The sequence below is a fragment of the Scylla paramamosain genome, chromosome 31 (assembly GCF_035594125.1).
Source record: "Scylla paramamosain isolate STU-SP2022 chromosome 31, ASM3559412v1, whole genome shotgun sequence".
In the NCBI taxonomy this organism is placed as follows: Eukaryota; Metazoa; Arthropoda; class Malacostraca; order Decapoda; family Portunidae; genus Scylla; species Scylla paramamosain.
In genome coordinates this window covers 5,314,657-5,334,618 of record NC_087181.1, presented here as the reverse complement: position 1 = coordinate 5,334,618, position 19,962 = coordinate 5,314,657, and the positions used below count along the sequence as shown (strand labels likewise).

The window sequence follows — 19,962 nt, the reverse complement described above, 5'->3', positions numbered from 1 at the left end:
AGCTAGAGATGAGATGTGAAGTTTCCAGTTCAGATTATAAGTAAAGGACAGACCGAGGATGTTCAGTGTAGAAGAGGGGGACAGTTGAGTGTCATTGAAGAAGAGGGGATAGTTGTCTGGAAGGTTGTGTCGAGTTGATAGATGGAGGAATTGAGTTTTTGAGGCATTGAACAATACCAAGTTTGCTCTGCCCCAATCAGAAATTTTAGAAAGATCAGAAGTCAGGCATTCTGTGGCTTCCCTGCGTGATATGTTTACCTCCTGAAGGGTTGGACGTCTATGAAAAGACGTGGAAAAGTGCAGGGTGGTATCATCAGCGTAGGAGTGGATAGGACAAGAAGTTTGGTTTAGAAGATCATTAATGAATAATAAGAAGAGAGTGGGTGACAGGACAGAACCCTGAGGAACACCACTGTTAATAGATTTAGGAGAAGAACAGTGACCATCTACCACAGCAGCAATAGAACGGTCAGAAAGGAAACTTGAGATGAAGTTAGAGAGAAGGATAGAAACCGTAGGAGGGTAGTTTGGAAATCAAAGCTTTGTGCCAGACTCTATCAAAAGCTTTTGATATGTCCAAGGCAACAGCAAAAGTTTCACCAAAATCTCTAAAAGAGGATGACCAAGACTCAGTAAGGAAAGCCAGAAGATCACCAGTAGAGTGGCCTTGACGGAACCCATATTGGCGATCAGATAGAAGGTTGTGAAGTGATAGATGTTTAAGAATCTTCCTGTTGAGGATAGATTCAAAAACTTTAGATAAGCAGGAAATTAAAGCAAAAACTTGCACATTAATTTCTCGTAAAATAAAACAAAGCACAGCATATGTGTGCAAAGTATTTTTTACTTAAAATTACTTCAAACTATCATATCCCAAGTACCTTAATTCACAGGACACCCTGTATAAAAAAATACTAGCCATATGTAATCTAAATCGCCTCAAGAGCCTTCTGATGAAGGAAATGCTTGTTCCCATTTACAACATTCCAGGTTTATTATGGCAATTTTTTTACAACATATGATCAGATCGCTGCTAACATGTAGTATTCTAATGCAAATCATGCCCAACAAAGGGTCAGTTCATTTCCAAGTTATACCCCAATGCAGGGATTTTAAAGCCTAACACAAAGATGGGCCGCAACAAGCCACAGAGAGATCCAAGTCCATGACATGAAGTAGGGTAACATTAATGTTGGGAGAAGCAACTGTGCTGTCACTATCACCCACAATGATGCTAGACTAATGACAAAAGAAAAGGTAATCTGCAGCCACCACCGTCATACAAAGTGATGCAAGTTTCGTGAGGAGAAGGGCTGATTGCAGCCATTGCTATAACCAATGTCATACACAGTGATGAGAGTTTGGTGAAGGAAAGGGCAGGCGTTGCTGCCACTGCCATCATACACAGTGATGTGAGTTTAGTTAGAAGGACAGGCTGCAGCCAACACCTTACACAGTGATGTGAGTTTGGTGAGAAGGACTGGCTGCAGCCGCTACCATACAGTGATATCAACAATGAGCGTTCTTCAGTTGTGTGTAAACAATGGCTCAGCATGGTTTTTTAATGAATTTTACTGTACTGTACTGGTTTTTGTTCATTATTCTCTTGAGGTTTTGTAAACTCCTATGTATCTATTACCTTCAGTTATATCCATAAAAAAAAAAAAAAGTGTAATAAGTAGACTGGAAATATTTTACCTTAAATTTTGAAGGGCTTGTCTAAGCCTGGTCTGAATCATAGTAACTTTCTATAATTTCTTTAATGCAGGCTGATAGCAAACCCAAACCCCATCATTAGCAACAACTTGACTGTACTTCTAAGAGTGATGTAGCATTTTGCAAAAGGCACACTGGTACTCAAATGAGTAATATACACCTGAGAATACAAAAAAAAAAAAAAAAAACATTATGAACTTCAACTTAATTCTTACCACAACAAAGTCACCCACAAACTCAAGAGTACAGTGGGCAATGCATCCATACTGTATCATGTAGCCAGCCACCCCAAGCCACCTGCCTAGGTAGCTGTACATGCGGGTGGTGGTGCGGATCATGACTCTTAGACGCGCTGAATTTCTTCCCTTAGCTCAGCTCACCAGTTACCACCACCATTCTTGGCTGTTGGCAAAATGTAAAATGAGGATGTGTAGTTTCCTACATAGAACAATAGAATGATGTTGTGCATTACAAAAGGAAGACTTGTATGTAAACAGTATACATAAATCTAAAGAAAATATGACTATTTGGTATCAGATGGAGGGAGTGACAAGTGTGATTCAATCATATAAAAATAAACATCCGAAGATATCTGCTATGACCCTTGGAAATGCACCTGGATCAACCCCAATTACTTTACATACACAGAGTAAACTTTACATGCATATTTAGAAGCACACTATTTTACATTTATTCACTAAAAGCTGAAAAGTGCTGAAGACTGGCTGGTTTCATCACATAACTTGTCCCAGCTCCATACTCTAACTCCTGTCCCACAGGTGTGCCATGGGAATTCAGGAAGGAGGACTGATCCTCCTTCAAACAACATGCAAATGCAAATGTGACTCCTATGAATATGACACATTCATGTGTTACTGCTTAATGACAATGTATTTAATTAATGGTGAATTTATATTATACTCTGTTTGTAAGAGGGCATACCACACTATATGGACTGGTAACTCTTACTCAGCTGGGCCTTATATTTTCTCAGACACATGAGCCTTCACCACAGCAATACCCAGCTGCACTTTCCAGCTCCATTCTCCCTTGTATACAGTTAGTGCCAAATTACTTTAGAACTCTCCCCAACATGAGTGTCATATTGCACAAACTGACAACTTGCTCTTTCTCAGTCTGAAAAAACTGGCATTGGTGAAGAAATGGCATAATGAGAAATGCAAGGATGTTCCTCATCATAAAAAAACATAAACATTTGACATCTTACATTTTATCAAGAGACAGTTAAATGTAGTAAATCCTCAGCTACCAACAGTAAAACAATTAAAAGAACAAGCTTGTTGGGCTGGTCCACAACCATGTTTGTGGTGAGGGACATCCTTGCAGCCCTCATCATGCCATTTCTTTACCAACACACTCACAATATTTTCATTGACATCAGCTTTATGGCTTATTTCTATTTGTTTCAACATTCTTAAATAACAGTAAACAATTAAAAGAACAAGCTTGTTGGGCTGGTCCACAACCATGTTTGTGGTGAGGGACATCCTTGCATCCCTCATCATGCCATTTCTTTACCAACACACTCACAATATTTTCATTGACATCAGCTTTATGGCTTATTTCTATTTGTTTCAACATTCTTAAATAACTCTATCACTCAAACTGTGTTATCATGGCTTGTATATTTCCCTGGCATCACATAGCAGCTCAGTAGAACACCATATTAAAAACAAGCACAAATGTTTTGTTAGCCAAAACAATAAGCAATTACAAAAGATGGCTCTTCCTTAAGTCAATATGTCAAACATTGCATCCTTTATTCTATGCATTTAAAAATACATGAGAAGTTAATTTATGCTGCCATGTAATTATTTTCTTCAGGCCATTTTCTTTTTTTTTTTCAGACTGAGAAGGAGCGAGTTTGTACAATATGACACTCACTTCAGTGTGAGTTCTTAAGTCATTTGGTGCTAACTATACATTTCAAAAGAAAAGGATGCTCAAAAATGCTCAGCTTAACCTGCAATTCACATCTAATATATTTATGCTTTTTTATCTGTAAATCTGTATCAGTCACATCAGTCATAACAATTATTATTGTATATATTCATCACTCATATATTCCACTGTTCAGTATTCCATGTGCACAGTCCTCACGTGGCCAGTATGTCTTATTTTTAACCTTCCTCTTTCCTTTCTCCCTCTCAAGAGAATATCACACCTTCCCTACCTTCCTGCCAGTCCTTAGGGAAAACACCTGCACTCCCTTTCTTAGCTCCCTCGCAGGGCATTGGTCAGAATAATAACCTGTCATTGGTTCCTTCACCCCATTTCCAAGCATCTGATTGGCCATCCCTTCATCTCAAATTCTCAAACCTGATCCATTTCTTTCACATAAATAGAGCCTGTATGCATAGCTAGAGTCAGTCTTCAGAAAGGGAGCAGATCAGAGATACCAGAGATCAGAGACAGTTCAGAGAGAGAGAGTCAAGCATTGTCATGTCTTTCATAATCTGTCTCAATATCACATGTGTACATCTCTGTCCATCATTAAATCAAGGAAGTACATCTGTCTGTTGTGTCACTTTCACTCACACAATCAACCATAATCTAACCACTACCCATGTACTACCAGTATTCATTGGAGAATCAACAAGCCACCATCATCTATCCTGCCACCATCATCTCCAGCAACATCCAGGAAATCAATCTAGTACAAGTCTGATAGCACCATCAGTCATCATATTTCTGATATGTATCAAGGCATTGAGTCACAAATCATAGCTTGTAATTTTTGCCATTCAGTTGGATGAATCAAAGGGAAGTTTGGGAAACTAGTGATTGTCACCAGGCAGCAGCACACACAGGAGCAATATCAAATATATCTACAGTGTCATTCTATATACATCAAGATGCAATGTGCTTATATAATATACTTTCCTACACAATTCCTTCTAAGTAGTAACACAGGTAAAACTGAACTCTATTCATGAACAAAAGTATTTAAGTTAATTTTCTAGTGAGTATGGAATTTAGTCATCTCAAGGTTTCCAAAACAGTACACCACTGATTGGGAGTACATTAATGCAGATGACAGTAAAAATGAAGACAACATGTCTGTGCCACTTAAAACTCAAAATTACACAGATTAACTTCCTAGTATATGGAAACAACAATTTTAATTGAAAATAAGCAACTCGTGTCCTGGGAAGAGTAATGCTGTATATCTAAGGCCTGCCTTAGTTGAAGCTAACAAACATGTAGTTGGACAACCAGTTAATTCTTCCTGCAGTGTCCATGCCACTACTCCATGAAGCTGTGGCTTCCTATACTCTCCCATTATGCCAGAGCAGTGCTGAGAGATGTTCGTTTTGATATACGATTACTTTGCCATGTCACTTGCTTTCTGAAGAAGATGGTAAAATCCCCACAAAAATGACAATATCCATTTATCACAATGTTACTGAGCATGTTGTCATAGCATATAGTACAATCTTATTTTTTATCTTTTTCATTGTCCAAATCAATAGATTTTAGACTCGTAATATGCCGTATTTAAAATATTAATAACAGTATTACTAAATAATCATGAAAAATATTTCTGTTTAGACCAACTTCTTTCAGAATTATGTATAGAAGATATTCAAAAGTTGATGCAGAATTTTGAAAATATCATAATGGTCAATGTTCTATGCATCTGTATGCACATGGGATTTACAATAACAATGTTTTAGCTTATGTCACTAGGGGACATGCAGTAGCAATGACATCTTGCAGATTAGTTCCAAAAACTCCCCATTTTAACTGACATGCAAGGCGGTTATACGAAGCACTTCAGAGATGGGAGGCATAATATTTTCAAAAGGTGGTGACATATTCTCTCTCTCTCTCTCTCTCTCTCTCTCTCTCTCTCTCTCTCTCTCTCTCTCTCTCTCTCACTATGAGACATGGTAATCCCGCTACTGTCTGTTTCTACGATCTGAGAGGTCAGGTGAGTGAGTGGCTACATTGGAGGCAATTTCAGGTGGGAGTTGCCATGACAACAGACTTCCACCATCCACTTCACAACCTACCCAACCACCCCCACCAACATCAGCTGTTTTACTGGACAATGAGTTCAAGGTTATGATTGACAAGTTTATCACCAAAGCTCTGTATACATGCTACCCATGAAACTAAAAGATAAGAGAGAGAGAGAGAGAGAGAGAGAGAGAGAGAGAGAGAGAGAGAGAGAGAGAGAGAGAGAGAGAGAGAGAGAGAGAGAGAGAGAGAGAGAGAGAGAGAGAGGGGGTGAAGCAGGCAGCAGCCAATCAGGAGTTTGCCACTCATGACATTACTGCAGTGGGTGGGGGAGGGGCAAGGGGCCTAGCTAAATACACTCCATGAGATAAAAATCTTGCAACTTTTTGTAAATAAGCACTGCTGCATGCAGACAAGAGCTTATAAGCTTACGTGATTGGGTGCAATTACTGAGTGTATTTTTTTTTTTATGTAAGAAGGACACTGGCCAAGGGCAACAAAAATCAATAAAAGAAATGCCCACTGAAATGCCAGTCCCGTAAAAGGGTCAAGGCAGTGGTCAAAAATTGGTGGATAAGTGTCTTGAAACCTCCCTCTTGAAGGAATTCAAGTCATAGGAAGGTGGAAATACAGAAGCAGGCAGGGAGTTCCAGAGTTTACCAGAGAAAGGGATGAATGATTGAGAATACTGGTTAACTCTTGCGTTAGAGAGGTGGACAGAATAGGGGTGAGAGAAAGAAGAAAGTCTTGTGCAGCGAGGCCGCGGAAGGAGGGGAGGCATGCAGTTAGCAAGATCAGAAGAGCAGTTAGCATGAAAATAGCGGTAGAAGACAGCTAGATATGCAACATTGCGGTGGTGAGAGAGAGGCTGAAGACAGTCAGTTAGAGGAGAGGAGTTGATGAGACGAAAAGCTTTTGATTCCACCCTGTCTAGAAGAGCAGTATGAGTGGAACCCCCCCAGACATGTGAAGCATACTCCATACATGGACGGATAAGGCCCTTGTACAGAGTTAGCAGCTGGGGGGGTGAGAAAAACTGGCGGAGACGTCTCAGAACACCTAACTTCATAGAAGCTGTTTTAGCTAGAGATGAGATGTGAAGTTTCCAGTTCAGATTATAAGTAAAGGACAGACCGAGGATGTTCAGTATAGAAGAGGGGGACAGTTGAGTGTCATTGAAGAAGAGGGGATAGTTGTCTGGAAGGTTGTGTCGAGTTGATAGATGGAGGAATTGAGTTTTTGAGGCATTGAACAATACCAAGTTTGCTCTGCCCCAATCAGAAATTTTAGAAAGATCAGAAGTCAGGCGTTCTATGGCTTCCCTGCGTGATATGTTTACCTCCTGAAGGGTTGGACGTCTATGAAAAGACGTGGAAAAGTGCAGGGTGGTATCATCAGTGTAGGAGTGGATAGGACAAGAAGTTTGGTTTAGAAGATCATTAATGAATAATAAGAAGAGAGTTGGCGACAGGACAGAACCCTGAGGAACACCACTGTTAATAGATTTAGGAGAAGAACAGTGACCGTCTACCACAGCAGCAATAGAACAGTCAGAAAGGAAACTTGAGATGAAGTTACAGAGAGAAGGAACCGTAGGAGGGTAGTTTGGAAATCAAAGCTTTGTGCCAGACTCTATCAAAAACTTTTGATATGTATGATTGCTTAGTGCTTATAATGGACTACAGACACAGCCCCTGACTTTGTAGACAACCCTGACAAAGATTTGGCAGATGTGATAGGTGACAAAGCTGGTCTTGCCATGGAATTTGAAAGTGATGAGGAAGGTGCATGGACAATGACGTGGATAATGAAGAGTGGCTCCCACGGAGAAGTAGCAAGACATTAGCAAGAAACAGTTTAGTTAATTCATTGACCACTTGTTTAGATGAAAGTAAATATGATAATTATGTATTACCAGGCAAGCTACAGGAATATAAAATAATGGTAGAGAAACCACAGATAAACTCAGATGTAGAGAAGTCCATAACATGGACCAACTGTATGGAAGGTGGACCAACTGTGAAGATATCCAGTGTTCTAGAATGTTTGATAGGAGACACAAGGTCAGTAAATTCAGAATAAATGGCATGGGACTTGTTCATCATATCTGATATTATTTCCAATATTGTGCACCATACTAATCAGAAAATTGAAGGTATAATTGCAGAAATTTCTCAGCGGCCTTCAAATAATAAAACTGCACGCATGCAGTTTTAGATGGTATTACTGCACAGTTACAGTGCTGCATCACGCCAGATGTGGAGACAAAACACACACTCTTTTAGGGATTTTGGCACCACTCTCTTCCTAATATTCACCAATGATCTTCTAAACCAAACTTCTTGATCTATCCACTCCTACACTGATGATAACACCCTGCACTTTTCCACATCTTTTTGTAGAGGTCCATCCTTTCAGAAAGTAAACAGCTCAAGCAGAGAAGCCACAGAATACCTGACTTCTGATCTCTCTAAGATTTCTAATTTTGACAGAGCAAACTTAGTATTGTTCAATGCCTCAAAAACTCAATTCAACTGACACAACCTTCCAGATATCTGTCCCCTCTCCTTCAGTGACACTCAACTGTCCCCCTCTTCTACACATAACATCCTCGGTCTGTCTTTTACTTGTATTCTAAACTGGAAACTTCCTATCTCATCTCTAGCTAATGCAGCTTCTATGAAGTCTAATCATTTCCTTTCCTCTAAATGACTGGCTTTAGCCCCTCTTTCATCACAGCAATGTTGCAGCTCTTGCTATTTTCATGCTAACCGCTCTTTTGATCTTGTTAATTGCAAACCTCCCCTCCTCCTGTGGCCTGCCTGCACAAGACTTTCTTCTTTCTCTCATACCTATTCTGTCCACCTCTCTAATGCAAGAATTAACCAGTGTTCTCAATCATTCATTCCTTTCTCTGTTAAAGTCTAGAACTACCTGTCTGCTTCTGTACTTCCTCTTTCCTATGACTTGGAGTCTTTCAGGAGGGCGGTTTCAAGACACTTATCCTCTGTTTCCTTTTTTATTATTCTATCTGACATCTATATGGGAACTGGCATTAAATGGGCCTTTCTTTTTATTAAAAAATTTTTGTTGCCCTTTGCCAATGATGCCCCTCTTACACACACACATACACTACAATTTTTTTTCCATAACTTCATGATGAAACAATAAAATTTTTTCCTACAAAACATCCTTGTAAAATAGGGGTGCGTCTTATGTAGAGGTGCGTGTAATGCACCAACAAAATATGGTACTTATTAAACATTTTTCCAGAAAGTTTGGTCACCCTGTATTTGGTGCAGTAATGTCTGTGAATAGATTTGGATTTTTACATGCAAACCTAACCTTTGACAACACTGATACCAGATATCAGAGATGGTTACATGACAGGTTTGCTGCAGTCAGGGATCTTTTTAAAACTTTTAATAATTGTTCAGTGTTGGAGCCAGGTGACTTCTTGACTATTGATGAGACTTTATATTCTTGTAGAAATCAAATAGTATTCAAGCAGTACAGTAAGAGCAAACCTAAATGATGTGGCCTGCTATGTAAACATGTGAACGTGGTAAGAATTCCATTCACTTTCAGGATGACAGTATACTCAGGTAAACCTTCTGGAGAACCTGAACCCCACTACATCCATGACTTACTTCCAACCGTGAAGGTTCTAGTAAGTCAGATACAAGAATTTGTAGATCTTGTGGTAGTCTTGACAGACTGTGTACTAGCCTAGATTTATTTGAGTGGCTTCAAACACAAGGTATTGTTGGTATAGGTACCATAGATTGCATGAAAAAAGGTATACCACCAGAGATAAAGGCAGTCACTGAAAGGGAAGAAGTCATACTATGTGTACCGCACTAAAGATAATGAGGAAGTGACTGAATCATCATGTAGTATTCACCAAAAGTAATGGTAAGAAAAAAGTATTGCTTCTCAGTACAGTCCACCCTATAATATTAGGAATTACCAAAGATAGTGGTGCAAGAAACTCAGCCACACATAAACTGTATGATTTCACTAAGGGAGGAACTGACATAATAGAACAGAATAATTTTTTATACAGTGCACACAAAATCGTGAATATGGACCATGAATGCCCTAGCATACATCCTCGACAGTCAGGATAAATTCAGAGTTTATTTAGTTAAAACTAGTGTTGACCTTAGAAAATGTACATCACTTACATGTGGCTAGAACTTAGTGAAGGCATTATGTAATCCCGAAATTGAAAGAAGGAATAAGAGGCTTGTACTTTTACATGAATTACAATGGGTAAGATGGACTTGATGTTAGGACATAGAAGAAAGGTAGAGGAAGCTGCAACATAAGTAACACATGAAAATAAAAAGAGGAATAGGTGTCATACTTGCCTAGATTTGGCTTATGGTCCAGACTAAAGCAAAAATTGACCAAAAAGTAAAGACAACTATTATTCAGTGTCAAGTTTGTCAAAAACACTTGTGTGATCAACATTTTAAGAAAATTTGAGTAAAATGCCATGATAATAAACCCAATCAATGAGAATTCTCCCTTTAATATTGAAAAGGATTATACTCTTTTACGACAAATGCCTACATAAGGTGTGGTTATGCTAGTACAGAACTTTGTACCTAGAAATTACCAATTTACAATAATCTCTCTCTCTCTCTCTCTCTCTCTCTCTCTCTCTCTCTCTCTCTCTCTCTCTCTCTCTCTCTCTCTCTCTCTCTCTCTCTCTCTCTCTCTCTATATATATATATATATATATATATATATATATATATATATATATATATATATATATATATATACTCGTATATATATATATATATATATATGCATACATCAAGCATAGAGGTATAATATCATAAGTTTATCTACAGCCAAAGCTTGTTAGCCTGCATTGTTATATAGATATTTTATGTGGCCAGTGTATAAGTATATTTATTACACTTTTATTTGCTGACAGAGGCTGTTAGGTTACAATGCTTTATGCATATAATGTATATATAGTTTATGCAAATATACATCTATTATACTTTGCTGACACAGGCTGTTAGCCTGCAATGCTACATGGATATATTATACAGTTTAGTAAAGATTACAGATTTATTTCCTGGCAGAGGCTGTTAGCCTGCAATGTTTTATAGGTACACATCACTTAGGTAAAAGTATCATATATTTATCTGCTGACAAAAGGCTATTAGCCTGCAATGCTATCTTACATAGGTAATAATTATAAAGGTTCTATTAGTTTTATTTGCTGAGAAGGAGATGTGGTGTGCAGGGCAAACTTGTCCCCATACAGCAGAACATCTGAATTCCATCTACCACTGCTAGTAACTTTGTGTTGATGTTCAGTTTCCACTGAGAAGGTTATTCAAATAGGAAAAAAAGTCAGTTATCTGACTTGAGTAGATGATAAATCAACTCTTATTCAAAGAGCATTCCTCTTACAGTGGCTTGTCCTCTGTGCTCTTTGCTACTCAGGGGATGGAATTCCTGGTTAGAAAAATACTGTACATGTTTGTTTGTATGCAGAATTAATGTTCATGTCCTCGCTGACACTGACAAAATTACTGTGTGCAGGATTACACCTAGGAAAGCTCATGAAATCATTGGATCCTACAGTGGATGAGGAATCGAGCCTCCCATCCCTACATCTATTTGGAAACAGTTGCCATTTCCATCATTGTAATCATGGCAGCTCGAACTATAGCAACTCAGAAATGTCATGGTCCAGCTAATTGCAACCAGGCACTGCAACAATTTGTTTCTGTAAAACTCTAAGGTTTGCTTTCTTGATAAGGTTATAAGTAAATATATAAAGTCTAACAGTAATATATATATATATATATATATATATATATATATATATATATATATATATATATATATATATATATATATATATATATATATATATATATATATATATATATATATATATATATATTACTGTTAGACTTTATATATTTACTTATAACCTTATCAAGAAAGCAAACCTTAGAGTTTTACAGAAACAAATTGTTGAATTTTTGAAATGGATATTTGTTTTTAAGTCAATTTTTTTTTATTACATTCTCTCTCTCTCTCTCTCTCTCTCTCTCTCTCTCTCTCTCTCTCTCTCTCTCTCTGTATAATATATATATATATATATATATATATATATATATATATATATATATATATATATATATATATATATATATATATATATATATATATATATATATATATATATATATATATATATATATATATATATATATATATATATATATATATATATATATATATATATATATATATATATATATATATATATATATATATATATATATATATATATATATATATATATATATATATATATATATATATATATATATTATACAGAGAGAGAGAGAGAGAGAGAGAGAGAGAGAGAGAGAGAATGTAATAAAAAAAAATTGACTTAAAAACAAATATCCATTTCAAAAATTTGTCTTGATATCTAAGTGGATTGAAATCACAACAGATTCTGCAAAGATGCAAAAGAAATCATTGGCTTTATCATCTCATGAATTTCAATTGCTTTCCTTAAAATCATGAATAATTACTTTTGAACTATAATTTGCTGTTGCTTGTTTTGCATTAAAATTTAACTACTAAATGAAACTACTTTCAAAAGGGAAGAATTTGGGAAAAGTGTTTGGTATGATACATGTTGAGTTGGGCAGCACAGCACAGACACTAGTAACACTTTTTCAGTGTGGCTAAAACTCACTTAGCTAAGCAGGTACTCATCCATTGCAAACCCACAGCAGTATTCATAACATCTAGCTGCAGGTTAATAATGCTCTCTCTCTCTCTCTCTCTCTCTCTCTCTCTCTCTCTCTCTCTCTCTCTCTCTCTCTCTCTCTCTCTCTCTCTCTCTCTCTCTCTCTCTCTCCATCCAAGGTGGAAGTGATGATATAATCAACTGACTTTGATGTGTTATCCTTTGAGGGGTTGACCCAAGATTATTCTCACATCACAAAAATCACAAAATGCTAACAGAAATATCTGGACAAGTCATTGTCAAGAACAAGCCTTGACACTGAGGACAATCTTCGAGGATGAGGACAGCCTGTGAGGATGATCATCTAGGACCAACAGAAGTTACTTCATACTGTCAGCCAGTAGTGAGTACAAGCTTTTGCTGACTCCACAATTACACTTTTTTATTATTTCATAAAATAACATCACACATAATTGATTTGCGGGAAATTAATTTTTCTCTCCCTCCTCTTTCGTTATTACAATAAGCATAGCACCTCATTCTTTTTTCTTGAGAGTTCTCAAGTCTACATTTCATGTAATGTGTATATAATTGTATATAACCAATGATTGCATGCTACATAGTGTATTCTTTCTTTTCTATTGTTATTTTCTATATGGTTGAATAACTTCTAAATGTCAGTAACTGCTGATGGCAGAGAAACCAGACAAATTTGAGGATTTTAAAGAATTCTATGAGGAACAAATCTTTGCTGAAGAGGCTAAAATCCAACAGTAACTTGAACATGAAACCTGAACAACAGATGATATGGATATTAGTGATTTACCTAGTCCAGTGTCTTCTGACTCTGTCAGCGCAGCTGAGAAATTCATAGATTCATATTCAGCACTGATACCAGCACTGATATCATAGTAATTTTGGAACTCTGAGGAATGATAAAATGTATGCCATTCTGAGGATGCCTGTACACACAATGTTTACTAATGTAAGTTCACAACCACCAGCCAAAACACTGAAACTTCTTCCAAATGAGACTAACATTAAGCCTTTCTTGGGGCAGGATGAGGATCACTCTGTTCATACATTCCATACATGTGTGACAATGTCATGCGGCAGTTGGGAACAACTGACGATGTCGATAAAATTTGTTTCATGAGATCCAGATTAGCACCAGGATCTAGGACTTTGAAAATGATGCAGAGCATGTCTTTTCTCACCTGGAATCTTGGGCCTGACTACAAAATGTTTAAAGAAAAAATGTTGCAAATCTTTGGGGTGGAGCAGAAACAACTCTCATGAAACAAAGAAGTGCAATTGTTGAAAGTATAGAGAGTGGGATAAGAATGGAAGAACCCTGGGACATTTCCATCCCTGCAGGTGAACAGATGGAAAATATTCACATTCTCAAGGAAAAAGGCTGGGGCAAGGCACCTGACAATGCAATGATCATCTTTGATCATCTCCAAATTCTTTGATATATTCTTCTTACTATTTCATGTAAAAGAAAGGGCCAGACATGCCTTCCAGTCACTAAAATATAACCCTAATGATTCATTTGACGCTCTAATTACAGCAGCACAAAATAAAATGGTAGAAGGAAAAGGGAATCCATCGGTTGCTGCGACATGCCCACAGAGTCCTATGATGCAGTAGCGGGAGGATCCTAAGATCTGTTCATATTGTAAGAAATAAGAACATAATGAGAAAAGGTCCTTAAAACATAAGCATAATCAAAAGAAAGTGGGAACAGAAGCATGGAGTGGCATGCCATCAGCACAGCCACCCCATGCAAATCAAGAGGGAAAGTACCATGGAAAATCTAAAAGTTTCAATCTCACTCAAATCCCACGACCCTTCTCTTCCATCCACACACATCCTTCTTTCAACCCTTATCCTCTTTCTCCTTATCCTACTGGTATTCCACTCAGACCTTACATTCCTCCTCCTGCTACTGTTTACACTATTGGTAAACCACCCAGAACCACCTGTCAGACTGGGACTTCTTATTCTCATCCACTCTTCTTCTGCCTCATACATGGTTATGGGCATCACTCATCTGACTGTTGCCTTCAAATTGCACACATGTGGACGGAATCAGAAATACAACATGTTGCTGGTTCTCAACCGGCAGGGGAAGCCACGCATCCAACGTTGCAAAAACCTGGTTAGGGCAAACAAACAAGAAGAGTGGATCCACAGGCACTAAGGATCTAACCATTTACAATAGTCTTGTGGCTGCCTGTGATTAAACACACATCATGGCTTTGCCTACTAAGGTAGGGTCCTGTGGGCTTTCACTGGCTGTGGACACTGGTGCTACTGTGAATGTCCTCTCAGAGGAATCATTTAAGGCTATTAAGTGGAATGTTCATGGTGGTCAGTGGTCATTACGCCAGAGCAAATTGAACTTACAGGGAGTAACTGGTTCAACCTTAAAGATTTTAGGGATGGTTACTTTACCCATACAAATGAAAAAGGGAATTCCAGTCAAGTGAATGGATTTCTATGTTGCATCCAACTATCAACTTCCTGCTGATGGACTATTGGGGTTAATGGACATGAAATCCAGCCACACTGGCATTCTTCTTGATAACAATTCAGTCATACTTCAAGGGGAAACACTTCAGGTGATAAATGAGCCTTTAGCTACCCAAAATGACAAATCACTCTGGCACAAAGACAAAAGTAATTCCAGGAAGAATAACAAGAGTATCTCACGTGTACTTCCCTCTGTTCATGTATCTCCTACTACCTTCAATCCAAATGTAAATTGGAAATGTGTTAAAGTCACTGTTGTGGGTAACCATGACATTCCAGATCATGTAGCAATGCACATTTCCATTAAGGTTCCTGATGTGCCAATCAATAGTGACATGTTTCACAGGTCCCAGCAAACTTCAGTGCCTCACATTGAAGTACACTCTTTCCACTGTTTGTGAAGGTAATGTGACGTGCGCAACCAGTGGTTGCACATGCCGTTTGGTCTCAAATCAAAGATGATTAATACGTTGTTTGCAAGTATGTTAGGGAATTCCGTATATGCCTACCTGGATGACTTAATCATTAATAGTAAATCAGTTGCATCAAACCTTCAGACTTTGCATTCAGTTTTACACTGACTGCAGGAAGTTGGCCTTCAGGTAAAATTGTCAAAATGTGAGTTATTAAAGTCCCAGATCACCTTTTTGGGACACATTGTTTATTGTGAAGGCATTCACACAATAGACAATAAAGTATCAGCAGTTAAACACTTTCAACAACCAAAGTCTACCTAAAATGTACTATCATTCCTTGGATTAGCAGGTTACTACTGACCATTCATTAAGGATATTGCTAAACTTGCATCCTCACTCAATCAGCTACTCAAAAAGATGTTTCCTTTTAATGGCGTGGAGCACAAGAGCACAGCTTTCAGGAGTTGAAAACAGCTCTCACCCAAGCTCCAGTTCTAGCATTCCCGGAGTTTTCACTGCATTTTGAACTCTACAAATATGCTTCTTCTCTAGGGATCAATGCAGTATTGATGCAAAAGACCAATCGAGGTAAAAATTGTGTGATTGCCTATGTGAGTAGAGTTCTTAACCTAGCAGAAGCAAATTACTCTGTCACACATCAGGAACCTCTAGCTGTTGTCTGGACACTTATTCACTTCTGTGATCTAATACTGGAACACACAATTACAGTCTTCATGGACGTCACTATCGCTAATCTTTTCAAGGGAAGAAATCTCAACAGGAGGCTTGCGTGTTGGTATCTGACAATCCAAGGATATTCTCCTCAATTCAAATATTTCCCAGGACATGTGAATGTGGTGGCAGATGCCCTGTCACAAAATATTCCGGTGGGTGTCATCTCGCAAACATCACTGATGCAAAACATTTCCCCTCAAGAACTTAGGCATGAAACAGCATCAACGTGAGGTATGGAGAAAAGTAATTTATGCTCTGGAAGCAAGTGATCTTTCCACCTTGCTCTCCTTACAGCTACCTTTCCCACTGTTCTTTTTATCATCAGGCAATATCTTATGCAGATGAAGGTAAAAAGGGGATGGATGCAAAGATCTTTTGGTCATTCCAGAAGATTTTGTTCCAGTAGTTCAACAACTTGTGCACAACCAACCTACAGCTGGACATTTTTGGCTGCCGTCCATTATGCATATTATTGGCCTCCGATGAGGGTAAATATATTGGATTATGTTGCCCATTGCATTATCTGCTAAGCTAAGCATTAAAGAGTTATTTCTGGCCCAGTGCCTATGCTAGGATACCCACCACCTGAACAAGCATGGGATGTAGTTGCAGTAGACCTACTGCAGCTTCCAAGGAGTCATCAAGGCTCTCAGTATCTTTCATTGTGTGCAGATCACTTCACTCATTTTGTAGTTCTGGCCCTTCAATTTATTTCAATTTATTTGCAGGCCCTTCAAAGCCTGTCTATAATGTAAACGACTACACTTCCCAACATCTGAGAGTTTTCACTGACATACACAAAAAGGAGAGGGAAAAGTTGCAAGCCTCAAGAACTGAAATGATGAATCAAGCATGCAACTCCTGTCACTTTAAAACTAGGTGATACAGTGATGATTCAAGCACCCCTGAGGAAATCCAGATTGTCTTCTAAGTTCATGGGTCCACATTTAATTGTCCTGGAGGGAAATGGCAACAAATATGAAGTCTTAGGTCTTTACTTGAATACTGTAGAGATGATTCACAGCAATAGGTTAAAGAAAACTAAGGCTTCTGATCCAGTATTGGATAAACACAAGTACGAACCAAGTAACTCCCTCCCTGTCACCTTCACTTAGTTCTACTCATTCCATAATTAGAATCTCTGACCACAACCCTAAAATTACACCTTTTTTTTTTTCAGCAATGATGATTTTCCTGCTAGTTTTGGCTGTGTTAGGTGCCATATTAGACATGCCAATGCATCTGAAACCAGGTATGCTTACTGCGCCCCTGGGATCGGGCACCCTAGTGGAGAATGTGTTGTTCGTTCGATACTCCTACTCCTGCCTTCATTCACTACATGATGACCTGACAGAAATTGTTACAAATTTGGCTGCTAAAGTTCAGCGAGTAAATAAGGAACTAATTCATCAATCACACACATCATCCTATCTTCATGCTCAAACTATTTTACATCTCCTGAAATCTAAACTGACTTTCCTCTCTGACCAACCTGCTACCGCTATGCATGACTATGGCAAACACTCAGTGCAGGCCCATTCTAAACATGGGCTATTAAACGCTTTTGGGAAGCTTTCTCAGACACTCTCTGGAACAGCTATGGATGAAGATGTGCAGGATTTGCATGAATGCTACCATTGTCTGGTAAATGTTGATTCTGCTAACAGGCGGGTTAATAATCTGCATAGTAAACATATTGCTACTCCCCAGGCTAATGTAAAAGATCTCCTACAACATGCTAACACTCTCCACACTGTGTTGAATGGGGTGTTAGTCCACATGGATGTTCTAACAGATTTCAATCAGTCAATTGAAATTTTGTAAGCTTCTATGGTTTCAGTTCTTTCCTATAATACTATCCTAATTCAGAATCTCATTGATGCAAGCATGGGCCACATAAATGCTTCTCTTTTCCCATTGGCTGACCTACTTATGACACTTGATATGGGAAGAAATACTTACAAGTTAAAACCATTGTTTGAGGACGACAGCATTGAGTACTACTACCCTGCATCAGAGTCAGTTCTCACACTTGTTGTTGTCATTTATGCCCCTTTTCAGTCCTCAGACCATTTCCTTGCTTAAGAAATTATGCTTTTCCCATTTTCTGTTAATGGCTCTGTCATGCTGCTTGAATTGCCTCCTACTCTGGTTCTGGTTGCAGATTTTTCAGCGTATGCCACTACCTCGAGGGAATCTTTAGATGGCTGTGTGTCACCATACTTAAATTTCTATCACTGATACTATTCTTGTTATTTTTCGCCCCATCATGGGAAACATTTGCAAAGTCATACTCACAATAATGCAGACAATGCGTTGCCCCTACAAACATGTCATTCTGAAATCTGTTTCAATGTCCATTCCATGACTATAATTATTTCTTTTTCCCTATGGCTGTTCCTCTTGCAATTGTTTGCTCAAATGGTACAACATACAACACAGTTGTCGATCATTATGCATGTCATGTGAAAGCTACTAACATCACTACCTATCTTAAATATCTTTATGAGACATTTACTGTAGTGTTCCATGCTAGAAAAATACAGGGTGCAACCCCAACCTTCCACCTTGATGAAAGGTGAAGCCACAGCTCATATCAGTAGATATTATCAAGCTTCCATAATGATATTTAGGAAAACCAAGTCTACCATGGTGTTCATGAGACATTGCTGCTAATCAAGAACATCATTGAATTAGGAGTTCAAACGAAATCATTGCTCTCCTTGTTTCCCTGCACTCCACTGTTACATGGGCAAGCTTTACTTTATTGTCACTCATCAGTACCTGCATATTTTTGTACTGTTATGTTTCATATACTAATAAAATAATGAAATGTGCTGATTCTTAGACAATGACTGATAATTCAGTGCCAGCAACATTACAGGAATAATAGGGAGTTAAAGAAATAGAAAGAAAATGTTTACTTACTTTTATTTATTTATTTATTTTCATACTTTGTACATAGTCTACTATGACCATTTTATATTCTAGAGATGCAGCAATGTTTTTGAACTCAATGGTGGTTCTGTTTTCCTAATCATCATCTGGTAGCTTGATGAAACCAGACATAACCGTGTGACGTCCAGCTTCCTCTGTTCCTCTGCATATCATTCAAGGGTGGCTGCCATGGCTGTCATGTGGTGTGTGTACACGTGCATGCATGTGTGTAAGTGCAGAATATGTCCATCTGATGTGAAACACTGATAGTGATGTGGAGAAAGCAGATATGAGCAATGGTGTTAGGAAAAATCATGGCCAATATTGCATGTAATAATATGTACTACAATAGGTAATCGGACAGAATGGCACTGTACAATATGTTGGGAACTTTTGCCATGAGGCAATCAAGAGAATATTGTTCTTCTGGTGATGTCTATTCGTACTTGATACACAACCCCCTGGTCAGGAAGAGCAAAAGTGAAACATAATCTTTGAGGATGGAGTTATGAGGTTAATGATATGATGTGCTTCTAGCTTGTCCTCTTTGAGTGACTAAATGACTTAAGGTGTAATTTCTTACAGATTGTGCGTCATTATTGGACTGTGAAGGGGCACAAAACACCAAGCCAGCAAAGTCTTCCTGAAGCCATAAGTTATAAATTCACAGTACTGCTACTGTACTTCCATTGCTGTTCACATCAAATCTTCACTGATTTTCTGACACTAAATTGTTCAATATAACTCAGAACTTTACAGTTACCCCCCACACTGTTTTCTTTACAAATCAGTGGGGATGACAGTTCTGTCCTCTACCACAAATTATAGCCAGTGTATTTCATCTATCTTTTTCTCTCTGACTCCTTGCTTCCTCCAGCAGTATCCCCAAAA

The 19,962-nt window shown here is 38.1% G+C and overlaps 1 protein-coding gene across 5 annotated transcripts in view; it reads right to left on the bottom strand.

Annotated features, from left to right (window-relative positions):
• Positions 1 to 19,962, bottom strand: part of LOC135116409 (mitochondrial inner membrane protease subunit 1-like) — a 387,804-nt gene that overhangs the window by 67,034 nt on the left and 300,808 nt on the right. For all 5 annotated transcript variants that reach the window (XR_010276300.1, XM_064033853.1, XM_064033854.1 and 2 more), the window contains one exon: positions 1,932 to 2,118. Coding sequence is in view for 4 of the 5 variants with exons in the window: in XM_064033853.1 (XP_063889923.1) it covers positions 1,932 to 2,054 (123 nt within the window). In the remaining variant the exon portion in view is untranslated. The remainder of the gene's footprint in view (positions 1 to 1,931; positions 2,119 to 19,962) is intronic.